The 25,023-nt window shown below is 42.1% G+C and overlaps 2 protein-coding genes across 2 annotated transcripts in view; both read right to left on the bottom strand.

Moving 5' to 3' along the window:
- Positions 1 to 10,038, bottom strand: part of CENPI (centromere protein I) — a 50,466-nt gene extending 40,428 nt beyond the window's left edge. Inside the window, exons 1-5 of the mRNA XM_047765095.1 lie at positions 9,970 to 10,038; positions 7,779 to 8,014; positions 6,712 to 6,849; positions 2,343 to 2,461; positions 1,951 to 2,058 (exon numbers count right to left, since the gene is read on the bottom strand). Of these exons, the coding sequence (XP_047621051.1) occupies positions 1,951 to 2,058; positions 2,343 to 2,461; positions 6,712 to 6,849; positions 7,779 to 8,001 (588 nt within the window). The 5' untranslated portion in view covers positions 8,002 to 8,014; positions 9,970 to 10,038. The remainder of the gene's footprint in view (positions 1 to 1,950; positions 2,059 to 2,342; positions 2,462 to 6,711; positions 6,850 to 7,778; positions 8,015 to 9,969) is intronic.
- A 1,492-nt stretch (positions 10,039 to 11,530) lies between these two features.
- On the bottom strand, positions 11,531 to 24,316 carry TMEM35A (transmembrane protein 35A). The gene is made up of 2 exons (XM_047764471.1): positions 24,055 to 24,316; positions 11,531 to 13,351 (listed from the first exon to the last, which is right to left on the bottom strand). The coding sequence occupies exons 1-2, from the start codon at positions 24,172 to 24,174 to the stop codon at positions 12,932 to 12,934; spliced, it is 540 nt and encodes a 179-aa protein (XP_047620427.1). The 5' UTR covers positions 24,175 to 24,316; the 3' UTR covers positions 11,531 to 12,931.
- Between the last annotated feature and the right edge of the window lie 707 nt (positions 24,317 to 25,023).

Genomic DNA, 25,023 nt, shown 5'->3' with positions numbered 1-25,023 from the left:
AAATATGTGCCAAATACCCAAGTCTGAATAACCAGTAGTTTACATGTCAGTCATTCTTTGAAGTAAAAATGGTATTCAATGAAAAAAAGTAGCTAGTTTAGCTCATAACCCAATCACATAAGTGCTTTTCCTCAGAACAACTGTTCTATTTCAGTATGCGGAAGTGATTTATTTGTACTTATTTCATCAAACAGTATTTAAGACATATCTCCCAGGTCAAAGTTTAATATAATTACTGAATTAATTTTTACTGCTTCATTTGGGACATTATTAAGTGTATAAAACTAGCATTTTTGTTTTTTACCACAAGGAGAACTACAAAGACTACTACTATAGTGTGGTCCCACTGCCCTGATTTGGGCTAAGGTGCCAGGAGTTTTATCCACCATCATCATAGAGAGCCTAAAGGGATCCAGAGTGTATCTGAAAATTGTTAGTTTAGTATATCATTATGTTAAACCTGGACTATCACGTTAGTCTTCTAACTAGTCTTCTTGATTCTAGCCTCCATCTTAATTCATGATGTTTGGCACCACAACTTCCAGCAGTGCTGCATTCAACATGTTCTGCCTAAAACTTTTCAGTGATTTCCCTTCTGGTTAGAGGACAAAGTTCAAATTCCTTAGCATCACATTTAAAGACCTCTACAATTTTTCCTCACCCAACTTTTTCAAATTTACCACCCATCACTGCCTGACACCAACTGCAATTAAGTCGGTCTGATCTAAGGTCTCCGGAAATACAATTTACACATTTCACAACCTTGTTTGAAATATTCCTGCCATATCAAACATCAAATCTCAAATCCTATTCAAGGTCCAAGGCCCAGCTCAATGCCCACATACTTTCTTTCTTTCTTTTCTTTTTTGCTTTTTAGGGCGGCACCTGCAACATACGGAAGTTCCCAGCCTAGGGGTCGAATCAGTGCTACAACTGCCAGCCTACATCACAGCCACAGAAACTCCAGATCAGAGCCACATCTGCAACCTACACCACAGCTCACGGCAATGCTGGATCCCAACCCACTGAGTAAAGCCAAGAATCAACCCACATCCTCATGGATACTAGTCGGATTGTTTCTGCTGTACCACAACAGGAACTCCCCTCCCATACTTTCTGATGCTTTTTCTAATCACTGTAGTTTACAGTGCTCTCTTCCTTCCTGAAAATATGATGGCAATTATTATCCTCACATTATTATATACTGTCTCTGACAATTTACCTTATGCACTGTGATGTAACTTTATGCGCTTTCCTTAATCCCCCAACTGGATTGTAAACTCCTGGAACAGAAAACTCTCTGCTACATTTTGAACACTCTACCTTGTCTCATACAATGCAATGAACACAGTCAATTTTTAAAAATGGAATCAACAACTAAATTCCCCTCCCAAAGGCAAGGAAATTGTTAGATGAATGGTTCACATGGTCTGGGAACTATTGATGGTCCTTGAAAGTCTTCCAGGTGGACAGTGGATTGATTTCTTAAGAGTTATTAATGTTTTCAATGGGAATAATTATGCTATTTAATCAAAATCAGTCCATTGGCATCTCATGAAAAGTAATCCTCTCCCTCTCATTAATTCTGATGAGGTTTTTGCAGTGTTAATCAAGAAAATGTAGAATAAGTGACCCAAAGGACTCTGTTGAAGTGGTTTAAAAGGGAAAAGACGGCAATCATTGCTCTAGATCAGCAAAGAGACTTCAATATGGACTCAATTCTATCTGTAACATTTTATTTCCTTAAAAGAAGATATAAAAGAAACTGCAGTAAAAATGTTCTTTGTTAATCTGAGAGACAGGTACATATGTTACTCTTCATACTTTTCTATGTTTCATACATTGTATAAGTAAGGAAAGTTGTGTGGCATTTTGAAGTGCATCTGGTACATGGATACACAAGTATGTAACATTTGATTGATGCATGATGTTGTCTAAAGTTTTACTTACCATTGAATCATCTTGCAAGGAAGCAAAAAAGAAGCCATAGAGCAAGTTAATTTGCTCCTTGTGATCAATGAAGTCAAACATTGCAACCAGCCAACGGTAAAAAAGTATCTATTGAAAGACAAAATGCTTATCTTTAGAGAAATATAACTGGCAGAGAAGAGCTTAATTCCCCCTTCAGGGCTGTTTTAGAAACCTCTAGCAAAAAGTAAGATAATAGATTTTATTTCTCAGTAAAAATTTCAGTTTGAACAGAGTCCTCACATCAAGCTATATTGTTCCAAAACTACAGGCTTTGCACAAAAGGCCACTGCCATTACTCTATAAGTGCTTCTTCCTTGCCAGCCCTTGAGTGATTCTGAAGGACTTATCATCAAAGTGTTTAAAAAGATTACCTTGGTGCTACCAGAACACTTGCCAACACAAAGCCAGGAGACTGCCTTAACCACAGAGTTTTCTGATATTAGAGTTGCTGGAATCAGACACTTGAATATCCGAGTGTTTACAGCACTCCCTGGAAAGCATACAAACTCTAATTAAACTACATTTTAGTGTCTTAGTTGTTCCCTTACTATTATTCATTTTTGTTTCCAAAAATTTCACTTTACACTGCAGGCAATAAAGTAATATTTGCTATCTCTTATCATCATTACAAAAGATAGTATGAAACAAAAATGTACCTTTAGGTTCTAATATAAACTCTAAAGCAAATTCTTTGGCTCTGATATTTTCATTTAACAAGGGAGAATGAGTACAGGATTTCATCTTGGTATGATGAAAATGTTTGGAATTTTTTTTTTTTCTTTTTAGGGCCGCACTTGCGGCATATGGAGGTTCCCAGGCTAGGGGTTGAATTGGAGCCACAGCTGCTGGCCTACGCCACAGCCACAGCAACAGGGGATCCGAGCCACATCAGAGACCTACACCACAGCTCACAGCAATGCCAGATCCTTAATCCAGTGAGCAAGGCCTGGGATCAAACCCGCCACATCATGGTTACTAGTTAGGTTCATTAGCCACTGGGCCAAGACAGGAACTCCAAAATGTTTGGAAATTAGATAGCAGTGATGACTGCACAACTCTATCAATATGCTAAAAAAAAAAAACAAAAAACAAAAACGGTGAGTTCCCTGGAATGCACAGATTCGATCCCGGCTCTGCATAGTGGATTAAAGGATCTAGTTTTGCTGCAGCTGAGGCTCAGATTCACTCCCTGGCCTCGGAACTCTCATATGCTGCAGGTGCAGCCATAAAAAAACCCGATAAGTATATTTTAGTATAATTAGTTTCCTTTTTAATCCTATATAATGATGAAATAACACTGTCCTTAACTTGGCCTTCAAGTAGTATTCTCAGAAATCTTATACACATCTTTTCTTTTCCTAAGGGTGTAGACCTTTTTAATAAAAATTATATATATTTAAAATGAACAACATGATGATATGATATAGTTGGTTCTCCACATCCATGGATTCTGTATCTGTGGGTTCAACCAACCACAGATAGAAAATATCTGTAAAAAAAAAATTATAGAAAGTTCCAAAAAGCAAAACTTGAATTAGCGACGCAGAGCCAACTATTTACCCAGCATCGACATTGTACTGACAACTATTTATGTAATATTTATACTATATTAAGTATTATAAATAATCTAAAAGTGATTTAAAGTATACAGGAGGACTGTGTAGGTTATGTGCAACTATTATACCATTTTATAAAAGGGATTTGAGCATCCTAGGATCTTGGTATCCTAGGAGGTCCTGGAACCAACACCCTGCAGATACTGAATAAATAGTAAAATGATTACTTCAGTCAGGCTAATAAAAATTTTATCTCCTCACATAGTTAGCACTTTTGTGTGTGGTTAAGAGCACCTGAAATCTACTCTCTTGCAAATTTCTAGTATTCTAAACAACACTACTAACTATAATTATGTTGTATAACAGATCGCTAGATTTATTTACCTAATATGACTGCAACAATATACCTCATCAATTCCTACCCATCATTCTGTGGGAAAGAAAGGAAGCAGTGATGACAGGTAATGAGTCATAAGAATAAAAATCTCTGCTTTCCACTCTTGTGGTTTCTTGTCTTTATTTTTCTCTTCTCCCCAACTCCCATCTCCCAACCCTTGTAAAATTTACAACAGTCTGGCCACTAACACTTTATATATGTACCAAATTCAAAGGGAGAACTCAGTACACATTCTATTCTTACTTCCCATGACTCTTTAATTAATTACTAAAGAGTATAAAATCCCTTTGCACCTAATTATGATGACATTTCTAGCACACTCATCTCTGAAAATGCATTTCAACTGAGCAAAAGAGCTACATATTAAGATCTAGTAGTGATTGGGGATATCACAGAAATAACTAAGAGGAGAAAAGCAATTAAGGAGGCTACATTTAATGTCACTAAATTCCAGCTTAACAGAAAAATGAAATAAGACTAGAAAGCCAGAGATTATTTTTTAAATTGTCATATACATTTCCAAGCCTGAGGTATGCATTTGCCATAAGACCTGGGAAACATGAAAACCTTCTAACCATTAATTTCCGAGATACCAAAAAAGAAAAGCGAAATTCCAAAATAGAAAACATCTGTACATTCTATATGTGTTTTAAGGGAAGAAGGGAGAGGTAGAATTGTTGCTGATAGACACTAACCAGTTAAACATGGATTCCTGGAAAGATGTTGGAACAAACAACCTGAAACCACTTACAAGAAGACCGATTTCTTTTGTTTGATTGTTTGTTTGTTTGTTTTGCTTTTTAGGGCCACATTTGGGGCATATGGAAATTCCCAGGCCAGGGGTCAAATCAGAGCTACAGCTGCCGGCCTACTTCACAGCCACAGAAACACAGGATCTGAGTTGCGTCTGTGACCTACACCACAGCTCACAGCAATGCCAGATATTTAACCCACTGAGCGAGGCCAGGGATCGAACCCGTATCCTCACAGATACTAGTTGGGCTCATTACCACTGAGCCACAACGGGAAATTCCGAGAAGACCAATTTTATTAGGTAAAATTTAACTTTCTAGGAAAACAGAACTAATCAGGTAAAAAGAGAGAACTAAAATACCTGGAAGTCATATACTGAATTTGGCTAGGAATGTGTTGTTGCTTTAACACGCACATACACATACACATACCCCTGCAAACATGATAACAGGGTACACACAAAGGAACCCAATATGCAGGGGGCCAGAAAATAGTACATTAAGTATCATTTTGTAGTTCCCGACATGGCACAGTGGAAACAAATCTGACCAGAAACCGTGAGGTTGTGGGTTCAATCCTTGGCCTCGCTCAGTGAGTTAAGGCTCCTGCATTGCTGTAGCTGTGGTGTAGGCCAGCAGCTGTAGCTCTGATTCGACCCCTAGCCTGGGAACCTCCATCTGCTGTGGGTATGGCCCTAAAAAAAGCATAAATAAATAAATAAAGTATCATTTTGAGCCATTATCTTAATTTTTTTTTAAGTAGGAGTTCCCTGGTGGCTTAGAGGTTTAAGGACCTGGTGTTGTCACAACCGTGGCTTGGGTTACCACTGTGGCATGGGTTTGATCCCTGGCCTGAGAACTTTCACATACTGTGAGCACGGCCAAAAAATAAATTTTTCAAAAAGTAGAAAATGTGGTAGCAGTGTGTTGTGGTATAAACGCTAGAAGAGGAGCTAGGAGATCTGAGTTTCCCAGTTCTAGCTCTGAGATTAAGCAAGTCTCTTTAACCACTTTGGGCTTCACTTTCTTCAACTTTAAAACTAGGATATTCAGGGAGTTCCCGTTGTGACACAGTGGTTAACGAATCTGACTAGGAACCATGAGGTTGCGGGTTCGATCCCTGGCCTTGCTCAGTGGGTTAACGATCCGGCGTTGCCGTGAGCTGTGGTGTAGGTCGCAGGCTCGGATCCCACGTTGCTATGGCTCTGGCAAAGGCTGGCGGCTATAGCTCCAATTAGACCCCTAGCCTGGGAACCTCCCTACGCCTCGGAAGTGGCCCTAGAAAAGGCAAAAAGCCAAAAAAAAAAAATAGGATATTCAAGGTTTAAAATACTTTCTAAGTCTAAATTTGGATGAGGGTAGGTTAAAAGATTCTTGAAATTCCCTTGTGGCACAGCAGGTTAAGGACTGGTGGTGTCGCTGCTGTGACATGGTTTCCATCCCTGGCCTGGGAACTTTCACATGCCACAGGCGCCAAGGGGCAGGGGGCGCTTCTCAAGTGAAAAGAATAATGGGCAGATATTATTTCTTTCTAAAGATCTCCGCCCGCCCCCCCATGCCCCACACTGCAAATGAACTTAGGGCAGGAAAGAATTTGCACAAAACAAAAAGCACCTTCACTGTTAAGGTCATAGACACTAGAATGGAGACAGTATCAATAGGGACTTACCATAGATAAATGAACTTAAAGTGATCTCTTAAGGTGCCTTCCAATAACACTACTTAAATTATTACCCACGCTTCCTAAGAGAAATACTATAAATGGCTTCCATGTATTTGGTAACAAGAATTCATTTTATGTGTAGAGATATGTGATAACTAGCCATTTCAGCATATGCACATAGAAACTTTTAGTTCTTAAGGCAGATTGAACACAAAAAATGCCCATTTTATAATTTTATCAGATTGGTTTTGTGAAGAGAATAGGAAAAACATACAGTTCTTCAACTGCAATTGATTCCATTAACAATCTAATTCAAAATCTGAAAGGCAAAACTAATAGCAAACTGATGAAAAATGTATCCCTTTGACATACCAAATTTACCACTGAGTGCCACATTTAGTAGAATGTCGATTCCTTCTGGAGCTAACCCACTCTTCCATGCCACATTTTGCACAGTTATCAAGTGTTTTTCCAAGGTTTTATCTTTACTCTGTGATGTTTTAGTGGGACCTAGAAGAAGGAACAGTATTAAATAGTGAGGCATTTAAAATTCTTTCACTCCTTAGCCTCAATAACAACTTAGGATACTTTAAAGGAATAGCTTCTTGTAAAAAGTTTCTTCCTAAAAACTCTCAAAGCCTTTAAAACTCGAATATTTCACAGCAATAGTACCTTCAGTGAGGAAAACTGAATCTTGCCCTGGCATATCTGCTCTAAACTAACTAAAAGCAATGAACTTATACTAAAAGCTCTTTCAGTAACTAGGGCAGTGGTTCCCAAACTTTGCTGCACATTGGTAGGACCTAAGGAGCCTTTTTTTTTTTTTTGTCTTTTTGTCTTTGTTGTTGTTGTTGTTGTTGCTATTTCTTGGGCCGTTCCTGAAGCATATGGAAGTTCCCAGGCTAGGGGTTGAATCGGAGCCGTAGCCACCAGCCTACACCAGAGCCACAGCAATGGGGGATCCGAGCCGTGTCTGCAACCTGCACCACAGCTCACGGCAACGCCGGATCGTTAACCCACTTAGCAAGGGCAGGGACCGAACCCGCAACCTCATGGTTCCTAGTCGGATTCGTTAACCACTGCGCCACGACGGGAACTCCCCTAAGGAGCCTTTTTAAAAATCACAATGCCCAGGCTACACCCCATATCAGTAAAATCAGAAAGTCTAAGAGTGGACGTCAGACGCAAGTGGTTTTTAAAGATTCTCAGGTTATCTCAATGTCCAGCAGTTTGGAAACAACTCTGCCAGGAACATGCTTCACTGTTATATCTCTAGCACCTAGCATACTGGTATATAGTAAGTGCTCAATAAATGTCCATTAAATTAACAAAATCATGTATGATCAACATATGGTTTTCTTTGAAAATCCTTAAGAAAAAAAAGTCTAGAATATTTTTTACAGGAATAGGACTTACATAAGGAAAACAATCTGTCTTACCTTTCTCAAAGTATCTCAATGCTATTTGCAGAGCATCTTCTGCTTGATCGTCAGCATGTTCATAATCTTCCAGTGAATTGTTTTGTTCATGTTTCGAGATGCTCTTTGAGACACTCAGGTCCTCTTGTGCTTTCCAGGCCGAGAGTCTAGTCTGATAATTATTACTACCTTGTGAAGTCCTCTTTCGTGCCTGAGAGTTCTTAACTTTCTTTTGAGATGACATTACTGCACATATTCTATATACAAACAAGTGCGAAGTTACCATTAACCAGCCAAACGGCCCCTTTTTACTCCACAAAGACAGGGACCACACCTGCCTATATTCCCCACATTTAGTACAGAGCACCTAACATATAAGTATATAATTTTTTTGTCTTTTGTCCTTTTAGGGCCACACCCAAGGCATATGGAGGTTCCCAGGCTAGGGGTCGAATCGGAGCTACAGCTGCCGGCCTATGCCAGAGCCACAGCAACGCCAGATCCAAGCCATGTCTGCAACCTACATCACAGCCCATGGCAACGTCAGATCCTTAACCCACTTAGCGAGGCCAGGGATCAAATCCGCAACCTCATGGTTCCTAGTTGGATTCGTTTCCACTGCGCCATGAGGGGAACTCCACAAGTATACAATTTAAAAACTGACAGCAATCCAGGCAATAACACCTAGAAGTTAATTTTCTCGGTAAGTCCTTGACTTAAATAGAAAGAGAAGCAACTCTCTAAGGTAACATTCACCAGCTGATTGGCCTTCTCATGGGGAAAAAAAAAAACAAATCAGTAAGAGTACAGGTAACATAACAAGTTCTCTTAAAAGGGCTGTATCACATAACTGAGTGCAATACTAATCCATCTCACAAACTCAATGTTACTTTCTCCACTCACTCCTATCTTTCTCCACTCTGCCTTGATTTTGCTTTTAATCTTTTCTGCTGCCTGCTTTGCCAGTGCTAAGTTAAAACTGCATACTTCAAAACACCAACTGGTGGCCAAACTAAGGATTCTCAGAGCAGAAACATTCCCTGCTAATTCACTTATTCAGTAAATAATTACTGAGCATCGTTTATATGCCAAGCACAGTTCTACTGATCAGAGATAAAATAACTAAACAGTCAAGGTCTCTGCTCTCATGAAATTTATGGGGGTGTAAGGAGTATAAGAGTCAATAAACAAGTAAATAACTCAGAGTGAACATAATATACAGTGATGTGATAGAAAAAGAGTGGGGGTGAGAAGCTACTTTGGAATAAGTGTTCAGAGAAAACCTATCAGCTTTAAGCTAAGATTTGAATACCAAGAAAAAAACAACCATGTTAAGAGCTGGTAGAAGAGTATTTCAAGGAGAGGAAAGAGCAAGGCATGCTAAGACCTTAAAGCAAGAGCTTTGTGTGTTAAAGAAAACAGCACAACACCAGTAAGAGGCCAAGGGGGTAGTGGCATGAAAGAGGTAGAGTATCGGGAGAAGTCAGAGAGGCAACCAGGGACTACTATACTGGGAGTTGTAGGCCAGAGTAAGGACACTAGATTTTAAGTGTCATAGGTAACTACAGGTGAAGCGAGCAGTGTTACAGGGAGTGACTTATGTTTTAAGACCATTTTTGCTGCAACGCGGAGAACAGAACGTTAGGGTTCCAGGAGTGGAAATAGACAATTAAAAGGGTCTTGAAGAAGTCCAAAGAGGTATCATTGCAGTCTCAACCTAGACCTAAGGTGTAAACGGTGGAAGAGGTAGAAAATGACTGTATTCGTGAAAAGTCTTGGAGGCAAGACAAGACCATAATAAAAGTCTTGAATGTAGAGAAAAAGGAAAGAGAGGAAACCAGAATGTCTTCTAAGTTTTTGGCTTCAATGGGAAAAATTAAGGGAATGGCCGTAATGACACTCAAGCCCACATCCCTAGAACAGACGAGGCCGAAGTAGGAGAGCAATACGTATGTCTAACCCACTGGGTGGCACCAGGTTCCGGGCTGTTTCCAAGGGTCCTACAAACTAGGAAAAAAGGGCAGGGAAGCAGCTTCTGACCCTTTCCGGCTGAACCGGACCGTCGCTTCCCAAGAAGCCCCCTTTCACAGCCTGCCCCAGCGGCGAGCGAACTTGGTCCACTGGGCAGATTCCTGGTCTGGAGGAAATCCCGAAAAATTGCAGGATTCGGTTTCGGGGCCCCGACTCTGCGCGGTGGTTTAAAGCACCTCACCTGAAACACTCCTTGGTCCCAAAGCCGCCAGAGTCCAAACATCACCTCCCGGATTCAAACGAGCTGGCCCCGCCCCGCGCATGCGCTTCCGCGGCGACGCAGGCGGCAACGGGGCGGAGCGGCGCGCCCTCCTGAAGCCTGATTGGTTGAGTCACAGCTCAGTGGAGCGAGGCAGCCCGCGCGCCGACGCTGACGTAAACCCAATTCCACAGAGCTGCAGGCCTCACCCGCCCGGCCCAGGAACGCGCGGCCGTTGCTGTTGAAAGCGGCTGATTGGCTGACGTTTCGAGTGTTCTAATAATATTCTCAGTCGTCACCGTGCGTAAAACCGAGCAATTAGTGTCTCGATTTTTGAATTTAACAGGACCAATTATAGTGATCCTTTTGCTCAGATTGACTTCAAATGTCGGGACTTTGTAGGAAAATAAGAAATTGGAAACTTCGCAATTTTAAAGGCTGATTCTCCCATGTAGGCAAAAGAATCAGGTTAAAGGGTCTGAGATCGCTGATGCTGTCTCTAGGATGTGGGAGGAGAGGACAGCTAAATCGGACAGCTAAATCTGTCCTTTTACCGAGGATGGGCACGCATACCTTCTAGCGTTTGCTGTAAACTTGTGTCCTGAGCCAGATGTGACACCTTGTATGTAGCCGGACAGTCAACACGTAAAGATTCCCGACTGAGGAATCAATGGACCATAAACGGGCTGAAACAGCAACAAGGGCTTGAGACCTGAGCTTAGTCCCTAGTTTAATCTCTTACTAGAGAGAGAACTGGAGAGGACAGATAAAAATTTAATTACACTCACTGATTTTTTTGAGGCCAAACATACCAATAAACTGTAGGCAAAACTGCAGGAGGAAACTTTGCCATCTTGGGGAGAGATGAAGAATCGGGCTAAGTTGATGCATTTGGGAAAGAATACGGCCGAAATCATTAGTTACCACATCTTACATGGTTTTCAAAGTACTTTCAAGAATTCTTATTTAATCATGCTTAAGAACTGAGTGTTCAATATTTTCTATGATAGCTGCTCTTCCTTTTCTAGTAAAATTGAAATTTTCACCAAGTCATTTTTCATAGTTTTAATCATGTCATAGACTCGAATAAATATAAATTGGAAAGAATTTGAAGCCTTCAAGCCCCTTGTTTTTTGTAAATGAAATTGGGGCCCTGAGTGGTAAAATAACTTGCAACAAGTTTGTGGCACCGGAATTTGTACCAATCTGTGGCTACATATATAGTGATGGTTCGTCTTTATTTAATATACCTGCAATTTTTTATGAAGTCATTCTTCCACATTCCCTTGGCATCACTTAATGAAGCGGAACTCCCCAAACCTGGAAATTGTTTTGAGATCCTAATTCTGAGGCTTTCTGTCTTATACGCTGGCATCACAGAGTGTGGGGGAACTTAAATGAGATCAGAAAATTGGTAACCTCCTTAGTATAATAAGTTACCCTCCCCCTTCTCTTTCTTCTCTCACACCCACTCAAAAATAAAACTGCCTGAATCCCACAATATGACCCTTTCTGTCTAGATTTTCATTATTTTTCCAGACAATTTCCTCCAAACTTCAAAAATTTTTATTTTGAAAGAATGAGAGAAATAAGACAGAGAGGTATCAATTAACAAGAACAATGACATTGAAGAAAATACAATAATTTGTACTCCCCACACACACAACACCCCCACCCCCTTCCCCATCCCTGGCACAATAATATTAAAGCCATCAAAGCACATCTAACAAGGAGAAGCTGCAGTATGTAATGAAGAAAGCAAATTTTCATACTGCTCAATCCAAGTAACCCACATCGAAGGTCTGTCCCACCAGCTAAACTCCACCCACTGGAATGATAGAGAGGTATAGAGGAGACTATGGGGGTAACTTGGATCTCTGCTTACACTAGCAAAGTTCAGTGAAAATTCAATAGGGATAGCGAATCTGTCAGGGAAACACTGGATACAGCTCCTCTGTCAAATTTCAGATGATTTAAGAGAACAGCTAGAATTTGAGATTCACATACTTCTAACAGACTAATCCCTGCTCCCTCAACCGCAACAGCAGAGCAGCTGCCAAATCCTGGCTAGCTGCTGAGAAAAGTGGAAGTGAGGCAGCATTGGACTTAAGAAAATCCGAAAAAGATGTCTGGTAACAAGCTTACTGTTTCAGTTTCCAGCTGTGAGTAGAGGAGCTTAGTAGGTTGGGCTCGGACAAAGGCAAGGTGAAACTTCCAATTTTATCACTTGAAGAATTAGATTATCTATTGACTGCACATTTCCCTCATTTTAATTAAACTCAATATGGAGTATTTAAAATTTAGACAACTGTTAAAGTTAGAGGCTAATTAATCTTACATACAACTCAGCGTCTTAAATTGAAGGACCTTTTCCCTAAAGTGGTAGGTTTAAGTTTTCAGCTTAATCAAGTGAAGGATTCCTCCATCCCATGGGAATCTATAGTTTGTTTCATACCAGAAGTAAGTAGGATTCTTTTTATAGGACATTTATTTAATTCTGCCTTCACTAGAATCAGTCTATAAGAGAAGAATACCTACGCAGGACTAGTTCAAGATCAGAGCATTCTCCTTCGCACGTGCGTGCGTACACACACACACACCTACACACACAGACACGGTAAGTAACATTTTCCCACACATAATTTCACAGTCACATGCTTGCTGGAGTCCATCTCACAAATACACTTCAATAGTTAGCCATATACATGTACATGCAGCAAGATGTGAGAGTTGCCCCAGAGTGATTAAAGGTGGTGCACATATGTCTATGTGGGGAGATCATTTTAGGGTATAAGTGTACACAAGCCAACAAGGCCATTAACTTGCAGATTATATTTGTCCCTTTCCCCCGAGATAAATAAATCAAATGAAAAACACACACTGACATCTTCCTGGGTCATGGAGGCAACTGCCTGGAAGGTTCACTTTTTGCACTTCCGCTTTCCTATGACAACTTCATTTTGCCCTGAGGGGCCTTCTCGTATAAGGTGGGGTGCTCCTCGGTATTTCCTGCATTGCTGGCGGTGGCACCCCCCGCACTCCCTGGCGGTGAGGATTTCTTCTCAGAGGACCGGTCCTCGGGCTTTCGGGCAATCAGCAGGCGGCAGGTGAGCAGGATTCCAAACACCAGGGCATGGGCGTAGCGTTTGAGAGGATCACCAACTAGCTGGTGGAAAAAGAGCACAGCCAACACCAGCAAGAGTAGGAAGAAGTTGGCCACATCTTTGGGACGCCCAGGCACAAGGGTCATGACAATGCCACAGGCCACCTCGAGAGCACCAATGCTTTTGCGGAGGAGAATGGAATTGATCCCCATTTTCTTCAGCAGAGGAAGAGCTCGGACATAGCTCTTGTAGGCACGTTTCTAGAGTGGAATACCATAAGGAAATTGCTGCGTTAACCATGATTTTAACATTGGAACAAAGAAAACACAAGCAAAATCCTTCTTCCCAACAATTCCCTTTCGACACCAGCCAAAGGTGTCCTGTTTTATTTTATTTATTTATTTTTTTTTTTACTGTGCCCCCTAAATAATAGTCTTGTAATTAAGAAAAAAGAAAGTAATCTGCTGAGATTCTTACGATTTAAACCTTAGTAAACAGCACTAAAAGTAAGAGAATTTGGCTTTTTAAATTTAAATTTTTTCTCATTATAAATCATAAACAACACTAAGCATTTAAAAGGAAATTCATGGAGTTCCCATTGTGGCACAGTGGAAACAAATGTGACTAGTATCCATGAGGATGCAGGTTTGAGCCCTGACCTCGCTCAGTGGGTGGGGGATCTGGCTTTGCCGTGAGCTGTGGTGTAGGTTGCAAATGTGGCTGGGATCCCACCTTGCTGTGGCTGTGGCATAGGCTAGCAGTTGTAGCTCCAATTCCACCCCTAGCCTGGGAACTTCCATATGTCACAGGGAAAAAAGGAGAAAAAAAAGGAAATTCACTGGCCCCATAAAAACTGATAGGGATTAGCCTCATCCACCTTTTCTAGTGCCCAACTTGTCCAAACCCAGATGCACATGAATACCAACAAAAATGAAACAAGGTGGTAAAACCTCACTAATTTGGACTTCCCTAATTTGGAATATGTGATAATTCAAAAAAAGAGCTGAGCTGGAGTTTATATTCGCGGAATCTGTAAAAAATTTTAAAAGTGGCAGTTCTGCTGTGGCACAGTGGGATAAGGGTCCAGCATTGTCTCTGCAATGGCTTGGGTGGCTACTGAGGTGCAGGTTTGATCCCTGGCGGGGGGCAGTGGGTTAAGGATCCAGCATTGCTGTAGCTGTGGTGTAGGTCAAAACTGTGGCTCAGATTTGATCCCTGGCCTGGCCTGGGAACTTCCATATGCCACAGGTGCAGCCAAAAAAAAAAAAAAAAAAAAAAGAAAGAAAAAGTGGGAGTTCCTGTTGTGGCTCAGCAGAAACAAATCCAACTAGTGTCCATGAAGATTTGGGTTCAATCCCTGGCCTCACTCAGTGGGCTGGGGATCCAGCGATGCCATAAGCTGAGGTGTAGGTCCCAGACGTGGCTCAGATTCTGCATTGCTGTGACTGTGGCATAGGCTGGCAGCTGCAGCTCTGATTCGACTCCTAGCCAGGGAATGTCCATGTGCTGTGGGTATGGCCCTAAGAAGCAAAAAAGGGAAAAAAATGTGTGCTAAGCAATAGAAAAATTTAAATGTATGCAAGTGTTAGTCCTTTATATACCTTTAAAATACAGTAAGGCAAAAATCATTCTTATGGTCATTGTGATAAATCCCTAGGCTTTTAGAAGATAGTACTTTCATTAACCTGGTTCAAGTTCATTAATTTCAATTCAATAAACATTTATTGAACACCTATTATGGATTATGTGATGGAGATATATAGATGAATAAAGCAGGGCCAAGAAGTTCTTGGTCTAGTGTGGAGGGAAAATACATGCATAAACAACATTATAACAGCAATCAATGGTATGGTTAGTGGTATACAATAATGTACAAGGTCTCATTGTAGCCCAAAGGCAGATATCATGGAACAGAGGAAGGAGGCACTGGATATACTACAAAGCAATAGAATTATATTGACCTTAGAGTAATAGATAATCATATTTTTCACTGTTCAGATTGGCCCAATCCTCATTTTGTAGTAAAGTGATGAGATTTTATTAGGTGTCTTTCTGGTTTTGCCCACTACTTTGTTTCCATTAAGTATCCATTAATTCATTCAATATTCATCAAGTACCTCCTTGTGCTAGGCATTGTACTAGATACAATGGATACAGGTATCAATCATTCAAAGGCTCTGCCTTCCTGAAATTGAGTTTATAAAAAAATTTTACAGAAATACGTAAGTACAATAAAGTGCTATGAGTGCTGAAATAAATTATGTAGTAGGTACAGTAGAGGTACAACAAGTGGTCAAACCTCTACAGATGGCGAGAAAGCTTGAATGGAATCTTCAAAGAAGAGCAGGTGTTTGCAAGATCAATAAGGGAAAGGTATTGCAGGCAGAGGAAGCTGGATGAGCACAGACCCTGAAGCACAATTCAGACTGGTGTGTTTTGCACACTGCCCCAGTTTGGCATGGTCTGGGGGAGGGAGGAGCTCAGGGTGAGACATGAGATAGAAGAGATTGATATGAATCAGATCATGGAGTGTTGCATTACAGAGTTGGACTTTATCTTATAATCCAGGGGAGCAACACAATTTGCTTTTAAGGATGGTCCTTCTGAAAATAGCGTAGAGGATGGATTGGGAAAAGTACGTCTGGAAGCAGGAGACCAGGTGAGAGACCTGGACTAGAGTAGAGTGATGACAGGAATGATAGAGGGAAGGGGACAGAGTCAAGGACACTTTGCATGCAAAATCAGCAGAATTTGATGTCTTATCAGATGTGGACACTGAGGAAAAAGGAGAAGAATGCATCTGGAAGAAGGAGGAGAAGCAGAAAGGAACTCAACTGGGTGTTTTTTTTTTTTAAGGTAAAATATCTCTTAGCCATTTAAGTGGAGATGTCTGGTAGGCAGCTCAGTAATAGAGGTCTGGGGCAAAGACACAGAGTGGATAGTTATCAATATGCCCAGGGAAAATGTATACAGTGGAAAAAGTTGTGTGACAGACATTTTAAAAAAATGGAAGGAGTAAGAGAGTTCACAAAATAGAGAGAAGCAAGTGTCAGAAAAGTAGGAGGAAAACCAGGAGCGATGGGGTCATGGGGGCCAAGAATTTTAAGAAGAGAATAGTCCAAAGCACCAGATGCAAGACAAGTATTGAAAGAATCAGGCAGAAAGCCAACTTGACCTCTCAGGAGCATCTGTCGCTTAGAATAGTGTTCACACACTCTAGTTTGGAACAAATGTTAAGTCATTTCTCTGGTGAATGCACCTTTATTTCATGGATTAATTATCATGAGTGGCACAAGATAATCCTCTATGAGGACTGTTACAAGACTGGTTGCTTAGTGAAAAAGCATGGGTTTGGATTCAAATAGACTTGGCTTCATACCCCATCTCTGTCACTTTCTAGTTGGGTGTCTTTGGGCAAATTATTTGCCCTTCTCTGAGCCTCATTTTCCTGAGCAGGACTGGGACTAAGATGAAACAGGGCTGGGATTAAGGCTACCTACTCTGAGTGCAGAATTTAAGAAGACCCCAAAACACTCATTAAGGTAAATAATATCCACAATAAGGAGTTCCTGCTGTGGTGCAGCGAAAATGAGTCTGACTAGTATCCATGAGGATACAGGTTCTATCCCTGGCCTTGCTCAGTGGGCCGGCGATCTGGCATTGCGGTGAGCTGTGGTGTAGGTCACAGATGAGGCTCGGATCCTGTGTTGCTGTGACTGTGGCATAGGCCAGCGGCTACAGCTCCAATTTGACCCCAGCCTGGGAACTTTCATATGCCACAAGTATGAAAGAAAATAATAATAATAATAATAATGTCCACAACAAACAAAATACCACAACTTTAAACAAAGACAGAATCTGACTCTGCACTTGCATGGCCCTGCTTGACATATTTACCTAATCATGGCCCTGACAGATCCTGGCTTTATTTAAAATTTCACCTCCCCTACCCTGTTCCTGAGCATGTAAGGAAATAGAAAGTATTGGTTGTTCTTCCCTCTTCCCATTTTAGGTTAAATCGGGGATTTTCAGAGACAAATTAGGAGAGAAGTTGACCAGTAGGCAGAGTAAAACACTGGGCTAAACTAAGCTAGACCCGTGTGGAGCAGAGCTGAGCTTAAAGTTAAGCATCTGGTGGTTTCCTCTCACTATTAACCTAGATGCCACCTGCCCACTCTCTCTCCCTCTGCACTCTGGTGATGGTAGCAGGGGAACTTTAGGGAAAGAAATCTAGACCGAAGAGTTTTCCTTAGCACTTTTCAGTTAGGACCTTTTCTAATTAGCAAAACAAAGCTCCCCAAGAGGCAGTTCCTAGATCCTAAGTGTAACCTTCTGACATCATGAACACAGGAAGCAGGATGAGTTTCTTGCAGTCAGTTCAGAGCCAAAACTTCCAGATGCTGGCTGAGTGGCTTCTGGAAACATTCCTTTTTTGCCTAGGACTAACCACCCATCATTCAAGAATAGATTCTTATCTACTTACTAAGGTGGAATCTGTAGACCAAATTCCAGGTCTTTATATCAAGTTCCTATGACTTCAGTGATCATTTTCCTCTCCATTTGGTATAACTCCATATTACTTTTTCAATTATTTATCTAACCTTTTAAACCACAGCTGTGGATATTTTTATGCAGCTGTTGCCTCTTTCTTTCCTTCTTTTCTCAAAAGGAGACTGTGGATAAGCCATTTCATCAAATCCTTAGTTCAAAGGTGCGTAGGTACAGATAGCATCTATTCTCCAGGATTCCAGACAGGGAATGTTTAATTTGCTAGAGAGGGGACTAAGTGTGGATGGGGTCTTGACATTATAGAAAGTCCTTTATTCTTTCTCCTGTGCAGCAGGATGGAGACATCAAAAGTATCTGACTATTTTGCCAGCGCCATCAATGCTTGGTCCAGGCCACCTCAATTCTAACAATAGAAGGGTCACATATCTTGAGTCTATAGTCATTAGATCTCTAAAGACATTAATTGTTCTGATAGTAAGAATAAAGAGTTGACTGAGTCACTCTCCCAAAAGCCCCCTGGTGGTTCACTTTGTTGGGTCTGTTTCCCTTTCATTGCCGTGACCCAGACCCTGTAACCATAGTTTCCTTATAGGGGAAGGAAGCAGGAGAGAGAAGGGTTTAGTCAAATGTGTCAAATCCTTTTAATCAAAGGCAGTCATCTAGCAATATCCTTGGGCTAAAATAAGCTAAACTCTGATTTTAGTTTTGCCCCTAAATTGCTTTGAGAAAATTACTAAGTATTTTATTACCTTGGTTTCCCCTCTGTAAATTAAATAAGTATTTTGGAGATTTAGCCAAAGAATCATAGTGTCATAGCATCAACCAAGGGCTACACACACATATTTTATCATTAATGAACCACACAATTAGAATATATGTTTGCAAGCCACAGTAATTGTTTTAATGATAATAGCAATGAATCAAGCAGGCCCATTCTTATGGTATGAGAAGATATGATTCAGACATGAGTCAAAAGCACATGGAGCCTTTCTTTAGTCACATCTGTTTTTTTCTTTTTGTCATTTATTCTTCACAACACCCCAGGGTCCATGATCTCTTTTTTTTTTTTTTTTTTAGGGCCTCACCCACAGCATATGGAGGTTCCCAGGCTAGGGGTCAAATCAGAACTATAGCCGCTGGCCTATGCCACGGCCACAGCAACACAGGATCCGAGCTGCGTCTGCGACCTACACCACAGCTCACGGCCACACCAGATCCTTAACCCACTGAGTTAGGCCAGGGATCGAACCCGCATCCTCATGGATACTAGTGGGGTTCCTTAAACACTGAGCCACAGCAAGAGCAGGACCTCCCATGATCTCATATTATTTACACTAAATTTGAACAGCTCACAACTGTCTAACAATATTTATCTTCAATCACAGTAACCAATCCAAGCCAGCTAACAGGACAAATGGGAACAGAAGGCAAGTGATTTGGTCCATTTGAGTTCACTTATGTCACTTGAGTAAAAGAAAAAATTATTTGACCAATATACTGTATAATTCCATTCATATAAAGTTCAAAAACAAGTAAAACTAACTTATGTTGTTTGGAGTCAGGATTTACCCTTAGGGAGGTAAGTAAGGGGCCATGAGGGAGGTTTCTGGGGTACTAGTCATGTCCAATTTATTGATGTGGGTGCTGGTTTCACAGGAAGATTCTGAAAATTCCTGGAGCTGTATACTTAGGTGTACATTTCAATATGAATGCTATACTTCAATATAATTTACAGAAGAAAAAAACTATATCAGAACAGAAGAGGACACTGACAAAAATATATTTTGGCTAAAAATCTCAGCCTGGTTGCTATCTTAGACTATAAAGGCTGTGTAAGTGCTGCAAAATTTACTGACTCAAGTATGATTTTCCTGAATCTCTGTAGGGAAAAAAAGCCATATGTGAATCATAGATCATTTCCTAAATGCAATAAAAAGCCACCACATGTTTAATTGCCAAGTGTCCATGTGAATGAAAATCACTTTTTAAGCAGATCTACTTTCCACTGTCATATAATGCCCACCTAAAAAAAAAGCTGGCACACCTGGTCCTACGAACCAAAGTGGATCCCTCTCAGATTGCACCTAAGGACAGAAGAGTCTGACTTCCATTGTCAGTCAAAAGTTGTTCTGAAACAAGCACAGCTGTTGGCGGTTGAGAGGCTACACACTCCCTGGCATAAATTCCAGTATAGTGTAGCTTAGGCTGGCTAGCTGTGTGAACTAAGCAAAGCCACTTCGCATCTCAGGGTCAGTTGCCTCTCTAAGGGCATAAAGGTACTAGTACTGTACCACCTGAGAGAACAGTCAAAGCATCAGTGAATCACTATCTTATAATCTAGATGGAAAGCAATGGCATGATTGGAAGCATAAAAGATCACCTATGGACATAGAACAAACTGCCCAAACCTATCAGGGGTATTTCCCCAGGGTCACACAAACAGGAGGGCATCTAACTATAAGTAAGCAAATCATTCAAATCAACAAACCTTCCCTGGGATGGGGGGGAGGGAAGGAATGCAAAGAAGTGGTAGAGACTTGCCCTGTCTTCCTCGGGGTCAAAAATCCCTTGGCTTCAATGTGACAGGTTTTTGGTGTTTTCTTCCTATTCCATTTGTGGCCCTTTGTGCTCATAGGATGGAACTACTACTACAAAGAGCTAAATACCAAAATTTAGAGCAAGTCCACCATTCATATGTTAAACTATTTGGTAGCATTTGTAAGCATTGTCTCCCAATTTCAAGTGAATTAATGAAGGCATTTCATGAAGGGAGTGGTCAGTCGTGTTGAATTCACATGGATTTAGAGTACTCTGTAAAGACACTTGCTAAATTGGGAGGAGGTATGGGGTGACACACACCAGATGGGCTGGCTCTTCAAGAGAGGCATCTGGAAATTCTGCACGGTATCCACCGTGTATTACCCAGCAGCAAGTGTGGCATTTTCGAAATTAACTGATTGCATAAAGGTCTATTCCCCAGGGCACAGGAAAATAGCATCTTGCTCTTCTAAAAGCCTGATCTCAATCCCTTAAACTGGCCATTCAAATTTGCCAGGAAACCACTGTATAAAACAGAATCAGTTATCATCATCACCTGGACCCAGAGTATTTTTTGAACACTTACCATATTTAAACACTGTATGAGATGCTTCTATATGTAATCTCAGTTAATACTTACAACAACCTTCTGAGTTAGGTATTATTATGCTCATTTTACAGATGAGAAAACTGAGACACTAAGAGTGTTAGGACTTGAACCCAAACCTACAGGACCCAAAGCCTGTACTCTTTCCACTAACCTTTCCCGGCTGCCCCAGTAGAGACAGGAAAGTTCAAAGTCATTCGTCTGTTTGTTTTTTTTAGCAGTGATTCCCCATGGAGGGGATTAAGCATAACACTAATGGTTTTAGAGCATTAACAACAACAACAATGAAAGAGTTCACAGAAAGGCAAAAAACGTCAAAATTTGAAAAATTGGTTTCAAAGTAAAATGAAACCCCAAAATTTGGGATCAGAGCAGTTGAACTGGTATTTTTAAAAAAGGAGAAAGAATGTGCCAGATATTTTCAAGACTCAATTGTGAGTTCTGACAGAAAAAAAGTAGTTGTAATTGTTAATGACTACTGGGAATATTGAATCAGGGACTCGATTTCTAATCTCTGCTCCAACCTCAACTTACCCTACAATCTTAGACAAGTCCTTAAACTTGCTCTGTTTCAGTTTAGCAATCAGTAAAATAAACATACCTAAAAAAATAAATCTATCCCAGAGAGATGTTTGAAAGAACAAATCATAAACAAGAGCAACAACAACACCTGGAGGTTTTATATAAAAAGCCACTGCAGTCAATACATGACTAACTCCATCAATGCAGAGGAATCACTCCTAAATGGAAAACAGAAAATCCCAAATAATCATCCCAACTTGTCTACAGTTGGAGTCCTGAGGAGCTATAACCCTTTTCTAAGAGGCAAGAAATGGCTTCTGAACTACGTAATCAAAACCCAACCAGAGAAATCAAAAGGGTGGTGACCAGCCAAGACAATGCTACAATGACTCATTCATTCACCCATTTGTTCAACAAATATAAACTGAGCACTTTCTTTGCACTAGAACTAAATTGTCTCCACTTCCTATGGGTTCAAGAATAAAGCTGAGCCAGCCCAGGCACTATGTAGGGGGCCCTATGCCAAAAAGCCATCTCTAACCTGGGGCCCAATGTTCAATGCGGGAGGGGACCCTGGAAAAGGGCAGTTTGAAAATCCTCCCCAAGCTTTATACTATTGTTAAGTTTACCTCCCAGCCAGATATAGTTCTTCCATTGCCTCCAGATGCCCCTGAGCACAGTAGCACAGAATTGTGCGTACACGTACACACACACATACACACAATGATTCTGTACTACTGTATTCAATTACACCTATTTAAATATGTTCTTTTGTATGATATGGAATCTTCATATTTGTTTCTTCTGCCTTTCATTAGACTGTAATAGACAGCTCTACTCCTTGGGAAGAAACCTACTGTAAACCCATTTGTGGCTAGTCCTCCTTGTAAGCTCCTGCCAAGCTGATAGGAAGCTTCCCAGTGACTCCATCTTAGTTGGATTGCCTGCAGAACCTAACACTGTACTTAGGGTGCAGCTTGGGCAGCCTCTAAAGCAGCTGAGCAGGGTCTTGAAGATGGGGAGTATATTGAAGAAGGCTACTAACTCAATAAAGAAATGGAAAGCTTGAATACACTGAAGGCATACACACACACAAACATATAAATGTATGTATGTATATATGAAAAGGAAAGGAAAGCAAGAGCATATGCATTTATTTATAATCTGACGCCAGCCAAACTACTACTGCCAGGACAAAAATACAGTAGCAATTCCCCTCCACCCTGTCCCTCTGCCTTTGGTGGCTTCTGCTACCCCACCCCTCCCCCCTCCCCAATGCAGGCTGCCTTGGATACTCGTTTTGACCTGATTTCAATTCCATCTGGTCAAACATGCTGGGAGGAGGGAAAGGGGGAAGGAAAAACACATTAGGATTTGGAACTGGGGCTAGACCTTGGCCCTTGAGTCCCAGCCGCCCTCCCTCCTCGACTCCAAAGTAATCCTGCAGTGAGAGAGACATGGAAAACACCAGCTTAAACCCTGAGACAGAAGCCAGAGCAGCTCGCAAACGTTTCTGAGTGTCTAACATTTGCTAGACTCCATCCATTTGCAGGTCACGTTGAGGGGCTCTGAAAGGCTCTGCAGTGGGCTCCAGGAGAGCTATTTATTCCTGTCAACTGTCAACATGTGGGCTAGTCCTCCTCGCCTCAGCCCTAATGGGGAGTCCCTCTTGCCCCTTTTCTCTATCCCTCCACTTCCTCCCCTAAGCTCCTTTCCTTCTTGACCTTGAGAGCCCAGCAATGGGCTCTCTCCCATCACTGGCAGTCTGGCCAAGGCAGTGAGAAGCAGGTTCTCTTCAGCTGGGGCGGGGAAATGAAGAAGCAAAGTGACAGGAGGGAGAGGCGAGAGACCGAAAGTGCTGGAAACATCCCTTGCCATCTCCTTCTCATAGCATAGGAACAAGTCATCTTCACGCCCAACTGGGGAGGGCAGCCCAGCCCCCAGGTTGCAGAGGAGAGATTTTGGCCAGTCACCTTCAGGTGATGCTAACTCTGCAGAGGGGGAAACCTGCAGAAGGTCTAGCCCTGGGCGACGACGGAAGGCAAGGTGGGGATTTACGGAGGATTTTGCAGGAGCGGGAAAGCAGACTTTGCAGATTTTTGCAGATTAGCCCACAAACAAAACAAAATAAAACCAAACCTCCAGCTCTCCCTTAAGAGAAGGGGACGAGGCAGGCTCCTCGCTGACCTTTACTGGGGCTAAGACGGCTTTGTCTCAGCGATATAGACACACGCCCAGGCGTTTAGGGGAATACCATCGGGCTCCCCGCCTGCAATGAGGAATACCTTTCCCGCCCCTAAAAATTTCTTGCCTTAGTAGCCCGTTCTCCCTCCGCTCTTTCCTCCTTCCCTTTTGTTCTTCCCCAAGGTAAATAAACTCTCCAGCTTGCTAAACTCTTAGCTCCAGGGGAGGGAATCAGACTTGCAGACCGGTTGCCTGGACTTTGGGGGTGCTGGAAGGAGGGAAGGACTCCATGGCAGGTGTTACGCAGGTCTCAGCCTTTAGATTTACTTGGGGGGGGGTTGGGGGGGGTACTCGCTGGGCAACCCCTCCCCCAACTGGCATCCAGGGGCTCCAGAACAGTTGCTCCCGTCTTAGCCCGCACAGGAAATCGCTCCTGTCCAGCTGCTCCTTCGGAGCCGCAAAGTTGTTGGGGAGAAGGGAGGGTCCGGGGTAGGGGTAGGGGTGAAGGGGCTGGGACCGTGGACCTGGGGTGGGGGAAAGAAGGGGAGAGGTACTCGCAAGCCCTTGGGGGCGCGCTCCTCATCACCCGTTTGCTTCACTTACCATCTCATTGTAGGCATCCTTGCTAAGCCTGGGGGTCAACTTGATGGTCCCCATGAAAACAAAGAAGAGTCCCAGGGCCACTGAGAGGGCCACGACAGTTACGGTTCTAGGGGATGCCATGGGGCCACCAAGGCAGGTCCCGACTAATCTTTCTGCTTGGCGCACCCTGTCTGTCTAAGGTGCAGGCTGTCAGCACGGAGAGCTGGAGGAACGCTGCGGAGGCAGCAGGCAGCTAGAATGACAAAGGGAGAGGAGGGAGCTCGAGGGAAAAATTGAGAGATTGAGATTCAACCTCTCTCACTACAACAATCGCTGGGTCCTAATGCCCTACCCTTGCTCGTCGCTGGCCAAAAATAGTCTCAAAATTAAGTGTAGTCCTAAACTGAGGTGGAAACTTCAAGTCTTAAACAGGGGGTGGGGGAAGGGGGGCCGGTGAGGGAGGGGGGTTATGGTTCAAGTTCAGTCTCTGGGCTGCCTCTGCAATGAGGAATTAAGGAAGACCTTTCTACCACATCCCACCAGGAGCGCTTTTTATCTCTATAGTCTTTTAATTATTCACTCCCTTTTTTCAACCTCTCTCCCTCTCTTGCCTTTCCCTTTCCTTCAGTCTAAACATTAGCCCCCAGAGTTGCTGGTTTCTGCAGTTGGTAACCCTGGAGGATAAATCTGCAAAGTCGTCAGGCTTGATTGCTGCCAAAGAAGCTTTATCCTCCTCTTCCTCCAAAACATTTCATGGCTCCCAGTGCCCAGTGGTTAACTCCAGAGTTTTAAATTTGATGTTTAAGGCCCTCCACATGTTGACCTCTGCCTCTCTTTGGAGGTTTATCTTCCAATAACTGCCACTGCCACATGCCACTCCTCATCTCCTAGCTACTCATGGGCCCATACAATCTGAGATTTCCCACCTCCCCTCTATTCCTTTTCTGTCACTCTCCATTAGCATTCAGCCTTTTCTTCTATTGTCACCTC

The sequence above is a fragment of the Phacochoerus africanus genome, chromosome X (genome assembly GCF_016906955.1).
Source record: "Phacochoerus africanus isolate WHEZ1 chromosome X, ROS_Pafr_v1, whole genome shotgun sequence".
Lineage (NCBI taxonomy): Eukaryota > Metazoa > Chordata > Mammalia > Artiodactyla > Suidae > Phacochoerus > Phacochoerus africanus.
This window is presented reverse-complemented; position numbering and strand designations above follow the sequence as displayed.